Below are 7,030 nucleotides of genomic sequence, written 5' to 3'. Positions count from 1 at the left end.
CCCCCCCCAATCTTTAACAACCATCAATTATTGACTTTCTGATCAGGAGAAAAGAGGGAAACCTCATTTTCTCTGGGTCACAACTGATTCAGTATAAAAGCTGTTTTACAGTCGAGAGGACCAAARCCAGTTCAGTATTGTTGATCTGACTGTTTTTACTTTATTTTCTTTTTTATCCCAGTTCAGTATTAATTAAAGAAGCTAACGGTCAGTTTTAACGGCGAGGTCTKATTCTGCTTTAAACTCTGACACAGAGCAGAGACTAAAAACATTAGAAAGTATTTAATATTTTTTAAGTACAACACCCTTCAGGATCATGATTTGATGCGGCGCTGGAAGGCGGAGTCAGCTCGCCTTGAGACAAAGCAGGAGCTTTTTGTTTACACGAGATTCGGTTCGACTTTCAGGAGTGTGTCCGTTCTCGCTCCTATATTTAGGAAGTACCCACCGAGGGCCTTTGATGGATCTGCCCGGTTCCAGATCCATCTCCCACAAACCTGCGCAGTGTTCCTGTTTGGACGGCCGAGCTCGGATCTTTCCGCCGGTCGACCAGGACCGTGCGCAGCCCCACATCCACGTCGGGCTCCCACTACATCAGACTGAGCTGCTTTCRTGTTTACCTCTTCTTTTAACAACCGTTTGYAGACCTTTAGAAACTGGGCTCTAGCTGCTCAACAGTCTTTGCTGGATTTTTCTGTTTATTAACTGTTTATGAGTCCTGGACTTCAGGCAGCCAGGTTCAGCATGGCCTTCCCTGGAAGATGCCGTCTGGATGGGAGCATATGATGTTCTAAAACCTGCATATACATATATGACCCATCACATCGAAACAAGGATTAAATCTAAAAGTTGAATGTGGAGAAATAGGCAGATACAGTGTTTTGATTAAAACAATTGCAAAAATTACATTTTGTCAAAATATAAATGTTACAATGTATCATTTCGATGAACTGTCTGAAATATTATCCTAAAAAAATCTAAGCTTTTTTTTAGCATTAGCAACAAAAAAACGCATTTTGAGGAAAAACGCCTTAAAATTTTGAGATATTCCCTGTGAGCTAGCAAAGCTTCTGTGTCTTTCCAGCTGGGAAATCTCAATATTCAAATACTATTTAAGGTTTCTTTTTTAAAATGACATAAAAAAAATCCTCAAAATACATAAAATTAGGATTTAGACCAAATATTTATGTATTATTGCAACCAACAAGACAAATTAAATAATATCTCTGGATCTACTAATGATATCAGGATGATCTAAGTATCATAATGTAGCTTTTAAAGCAGGAATCTGATAATGTGATTACCTGTAGGTCATTTTGACCACATTCGACTTAATCCTCATTTCGATGTGATTGGTCACATATATACTTTTGTGCATTGATGGTGGTGTTCAAAATATGTGTCACTGATGCAGCCCCATACCATGAGAGAGGCAGGCTTTTGAACACTGCTGATCAGAAAAGTTTACCAAAGACTGAGGGAGTTAGCTGATGCCACCAAGCTTACGTAGCTGGGTCATGAGAGGTCGAGCAGCTAAAGACTTCCTTCTGCCTACATCACCCAGAATGCCGTGCGGTTCTGGATCGGGGTTCAGAGAAATGATCCACATTCGATCCGACACATTTCCTGTATATAATGATGCTGTTTTATATCCATCATGTGTCTTTCTTGGTATGTATTAATTTATTCCCCAACCCTACTACAGTGTATTACATCCAGTCTCCTCTTTGCATGATAGAGCTTTAACCAGCGTCTGCGGCAGACTGTGTTTACAGACGATGATTTGTGGAGGTGCCCAGCCTGTCATGTCCAGAACCGAATCAGAACTGTTTTTAATGCAGTGTCGATCACAGCGTTTTGTTTTTATTTAAATTTTGACCTAATTTCCCAGTTTTGTCAGAATTGAGGTTTATACTTTTTGAGGTCTTAAAGGTTGTGATAAATGTCATCTGTTTTATAAAATACAGTACAAGATGGAAAACATTTTTTTTAAAAATCACGTCCACGTTCAGATGCTGTGGCCGGTGCTGCTGGGTTTTAAAGTCACCCGTCCGTTGGAGACTAAAGTGGAAGTCCATTATGTCGGCCTAAGCGGCTCAAAATATGGAAACTATTGATCTGATCCTCTGTGCTGCTAATTAAAGATGGTCTGCTGTTTGTAAAAAAGTCAACCCAATTATCAAATGAGCACATGAGGCTGGGTGCTGCCGGTTGGTGGGAAGGTTTCCCATTGGCTGAGCGGGACTTTTCACAACCTGCGTTAAACTTTTATTCTTTTTTCTTTTAAGTGTCCTGCTTTATGCACGTGTGCTAATTCGATGCTGTTTGGATTTACTTGCTCTATTTGTGGCTTTATTCTGTTAGTTAAAAAAAACATAAAAATGTGTGCTGGTGCTTTTAGAGGACAGCTCCTTTGAGCAGCATCAGGTGGGGACAGAGACAGAAACCCAGGACCCCCTCCCCCCCTGCACCAACTGTCCCTCTACGCTCTGGTGTGCGTTGTCGTGCTTTTGTCTGTTTTACAGAAAGATCAGGCGAACACAGAAAGACCGAGCTAAGCCAAGTGACACTGTCCACTACAAAGCCTATACATAGACGGGCCCGCAGGACCAGCACAGTGTTTTTAAGCTAAATACAGAACCGACCCGAGTCAGAGGAGGGATGGATGATGGTGTGTGGGGCTGTACGCACAAGATGCTAGTCACTTCTTCTACATCCTGCCTGGAAACTCAAAGCATATATCTGTGAAAAAGCAGCTTTTAAAGGTGTTTTTATCGAGTGAAACGACAAACTGCAGCTCATTCATTGTTTCCGTGCGAAGAACTCCGACCTAAAAAGCACAAATACTGAAGCGTACTTTGCCGTGTGTGTGTGCTGTACACATAAAACAAAGTGGGGGGAACTGGTGGCCTGTCATCCCTCGAGCCACAAGTTTGACAAAGTCGCCACATCACACCAAGATCTCAGACGCCAGCAGTGAAGAGTTCCAGGAGGAGACGCAGGGAAACCGACACAAACCGCACATCCCGGGAACTCAACCCCGGGTCATTTATTTGTAGCTCCTTACCACAACGACCGGACTCTAAATCTGCACCCAAACCATAAGGCTTCACCTGGGAAGTAGGTTCTTAGATTAACACCCTGGTTTCGTTTCTAACGCGTCTTTTTCTTGTCTCTTTTTATGGAGGCTATGTTTGGAAATTCTGTGTTCTACCAATAGTCCTTGTGTCACGTGGCGGTCACAAAGCACTCAGTAATTACAGCCTATTTATGTTTCTGCAAAAAGACAGACTAAAAATACTCGAAATGCTTCGGTGCAGAGACAGAAGCTAAAGTTTATTTTTCTGAGTACTTGTTGTCGACTTGATCCAAATAAAGACTAAACAGAATTTATTAGTTCTGACGAATGGATTTCTGATTATTTGGATTCAGAACGGTGATCCTCTGAGTCTGTGCTCCGTTTCAACATCATTATCCGCCGCCAAAAAGGCAAAGGTGGATGATTTATGTTTTTGTTTGTCTGCGCGAGTTTGTTACCAAAATTTATTCTTACTGGACAAACTTTAACAAAACTTTCAGGAAATAACTGTCGATTCAAGTCGGTTTTAGCCAACAGAAAATTGTCTTTCACTGTTTTTTGAATTGGCTGTCCTTCTTAAAACAGTTATTTTCAGGGTTTGACCAAAACTGATACTAATTTTTATCATTTCTCAAAGATGATTTCAGTCTAAAACCCTGAAATGAAAACTTCGGTCACATTTCTCAAGAAATACCTTCTTTTGTTTGTCTGGTGATTACAAGAGTCCCGTCTCCACAAATCAATGAACGGTCACTGATTTAAAAACACAAACTCTCGCAGAGATGAATTTAAACTGAATACCTGCCTCTAAGCTCATTTTGTTCATTTATAGTATTTAAAACTTACTCCGGGGTGAGAGCGGGAATGAAAAGGCAGATTCACAGCCACTCTTTTCCGGTCCACGTAGACCAGGTAGGTCGGGTCCTTCGAAGGACGCAGCCCCTGAATTTGGACACAGCCTTCATCTGTCTGTCATTTACCTAAAATCTGATTCATTTTAGGACATAATTCTATTCTGCATTTAATGCTGAATCAAGAAATTAATATAGTTTAGAAAACACTCGTCACAGAAAAGATATTCAGCTGTTTGTTGTTGTTCTTATTATCTCCAGTTGTGCTTTTCTCTTTCTATTTTCTGTCATTTTTTCGAGCATCTCCAAATGTCCATAAGCATAATTGCTCTCGACAGTCAGCAGAAACACTTATCTGTCTTCATAAGATGCTGACAGAGCAGTGGTTCCCACCCTGGGTGTTAGGAAGTCACATCATGAATTCATAATGTTGGGAGGAATAAAGGAAAAAGCTCAAGTGTAAAAGAAAATATCCTGAAATTGTTAGCTTTTTCTTTTTTTGTTTAAATGACTGATTGGAATCGACCCTTTTACATGTCCGATTTTTAAATTTACTCCCCAGTTGATTGTGTTTAAGTTTATATTTGGTTTGAGGTTTGAAAAGTCTGGTCAGTTTTGCAATCGGGCCAAAAAGTAACAACAGTCCAAAGGTTGAGTTGTAAGTCAAAGACAGAAAGGAATTGTGGGAAATTTACTCACTGATTTAGACCCCAGAGAAGCCTGGTTACCAAGTAAATAATGTTGTTTATACTCAGATTATAAAAAAAGCATTATTTTTAAACACAGTTTCTGTTTTAAACACAGTGAAACACTAAAACTGAAGGTTTCCTCAGATTAGTTACTAAAAATGTTTTAAAGAAGAAATGATAGAAACTAAAACTGGAGATTTAAACAAAAAGTTTCTTTTTTTTGATAAAATTTAATGAAGTTTTCTGACACCTGGTGGAACCGTGGATCTCATGAAACTAGTGTGAGAAAGTTGAGATCTCTTTCAAGAAATAAACTCACAACTTTTTTCTTTCTTTTTTTTTTCTGTGGCCATAAATAGTCTGTGATGAAAACGTTGTTGTCGGAGCACATGAGCAGCGTCGTCGTTATCTAATGGTTTAAAAAGCAGCGTTTATTCTCGGTTATTTAATCCTGGTCGAGGCGTGTTCCTGTGACGCTTTTAGGCCCGAAGTGAAAACGAAGCGACAGCACCCCCCCCCCAAATAAAAAAAAACAAAAAAAAAACCAGAAACCGTGAACAAAGATCTGCCTGTTCGTCGGGTTTCCTGTGTCGTCTTGTCTTGATGACTTCCTGAAACGACTCGTTTTGGTTAGAAAATCAAAGATGCCGCGAGGATGACCCCGTTTGGTCCACATCTGGGTCATTCTTACAAAAGTAAAGCTGTTTTCTGCAGAGAAGGAAAGACCGACAAAAACCCAGGTTGTTCTTCAGGGAAGTTAAATCAGGGCAACAACCAGGAGCTTTTTGGTTATTTTTATTATGAATTTGGTAAAAGTACTCAAAAATAATAAGTCTGGAAACAAACCAAAAAGAAAATGTCCAACAGTTTTAACAACAATAATCAGATGAGTTGAATTTTTGCATTTTCTGAGGATATTTAGAACATTTAACATGAAGATATGAGGTTTATGGACCTTTTTATTAAAAAAAAATCACATTTTGTAATTGTTGTTTTTATAAGAACCTTTCTCCTTAATTTAAGTCAAGGAGTTTGTTAATTTTTAAGCCTGCTTTGTTGTTTTTTGCTTCTCTAATAAGTCCGTTACACCAACCGAGATCTAAGTCTAAACTTAACGGACTGAACCGACCCGTTACCTGTGAGTTGTGTTTTCTGTACAGTAGCTGTCATATCAGGCCTCCTTTGTTTCCTGAGTGTAAGTGTGTGATCCACGGTGTCCAGAGGACGGTGTGGCTGCATCCTGAGCTCGCCCGCCGCGCTGCAGAGAGGCCCGGCTGCCACCGCACATGCTCTGTGTTGTGAAGAGACGGCGACAGCAGGCCGTCTAACCTCCACAATAACTGCCTTATGCAATCACTCTGGCTAGAGACAGACCAAAATAGCTCAGACTGAGCTCGTCTGCCCTCTTGTGGCGCTCGGCCGTCGTAACGCCGGCTTCTCCAGGCCTCTACAGGAAGCATGGCGGCTGATCAGACCGAGTTCAAATGAATCTGTTGTCTTGGTTCAACAGGACAGTGAGAGTTTTTGTTTTGAAACTGCTGTAAATTTACTCCGTATGGAAACAAATGTTTTCCCTCAAAAGTCACTTTTATTTTTTTCACTACAGAAATGGATGGATTTTATTCTAAAACTGAAATCTTTTTTGTTTTTCTCAGTTTCCTGGACAGAATTGACTCTGTAAGACAGAGTGACTACACACCAACAGACCAGGTCAGTTTCACTCCCAGTTTAAACCTTCAAATGGTTGAATTTATTATTTTACCTGCTAACTGGTTGTGTGTGTGTGTGTGTGTGTGTGTGTGTGTGATTACAGGACCTGCTACGCTGCCGAGTGTTAACTTCAGGGATTTTTGAGACCAGGTTTCAAGTAGATAAAGTCAACTTTCAGTAAGTTTCACAAACAGAAACACAACCTTAAAAATACAGACTAAATGCTGAATGATGGATGAAAGTTAGTAAAGAAGCAGAACTCTAGCTTAAAGCTTGCTAGGAGCAGCAAAACGACTGCTAGGAGCAGCTAAATGCTATCTAGGAGTAGCTAAATGCCTTTTTATGAGTAGCTAAATGCCTTTTTATGAGTAGCTAAATGCCTTTTTATGAGTAGCTAAATGCCATTTAGGAGTAGCTAAATGCCATTTAGGAGTAGTTAAATGTCTGCTAGGAGCAGCTAAATGACTGCTAGGAGCAGCTAAATGTCTGCTAGGAGCAGCTAAATATCTGCTAGGAGCAGCTAAATGACTGCTAGGAGCAGCTAAATGACTGCTAGGAGCTGCTAAATGTCTGCTAGGAGCTGCTAAATGTCTGCTAGGAGCAGCTAAATGTCTGCTAGGAGCAGCTAAATGACTGCTAGGAGCAGCTAAATGACTGCTAGGAGCAGATAAATGTCTGCTAGGAGTAGCTAAATGACTGCT

General features: G+C 40.4%; 1 protein-coding gene across 3 annotated transcripts in view; it reads left to right on the top strand.

The window, feature by feature from the left end:
* Positions 1-7,030, top strand: part of gnal2 (guanine nucleotide binding protein (G protein), alpha activating activity polypeptide, olfactory type 2) — a 49,820-nt gene that overhangs the window by 34,502 nt on the left and 8,288 nt on the right. For all 3 annotated transcript variants that reach the window (XM_014012961.1, XM_014012963.1, XM_014012962.1), the window contains exons 6-7: positions 6,275-6,329; positions 6,433-6,506. In XM_014012961.1, the coding sequence (XP_013868415.1) occupies positions 6,275-6,329; positions 6,433-6,506 (129 nt within the window). The remainder of the gene's footprint in view (positions 1-6,274; positions 6,330-6,432; positions 6,507-7,030) is intronic.

Source organism: Austrofundulus limnaeus, unplaced genomic scaffold (genome assembly GCF_001266775.1).
Source record: "Austrofundulus limnaeus strain Quisiro unplaced genomic scaffold, Austrofundulus_limnaeus-1.0 Scaffold97, whole genome shotgun sequence".
Lineage (NCBI taxonomy): Eukaryota > Metazoa > Chordata > Actinopteri > Cyprinodontiformes > Rivulidae > Austrofundulus > Austrofundulus limnaeus.
This window is presented reverse-complemented; position numbering and strand designations above follow the sequence as displayed.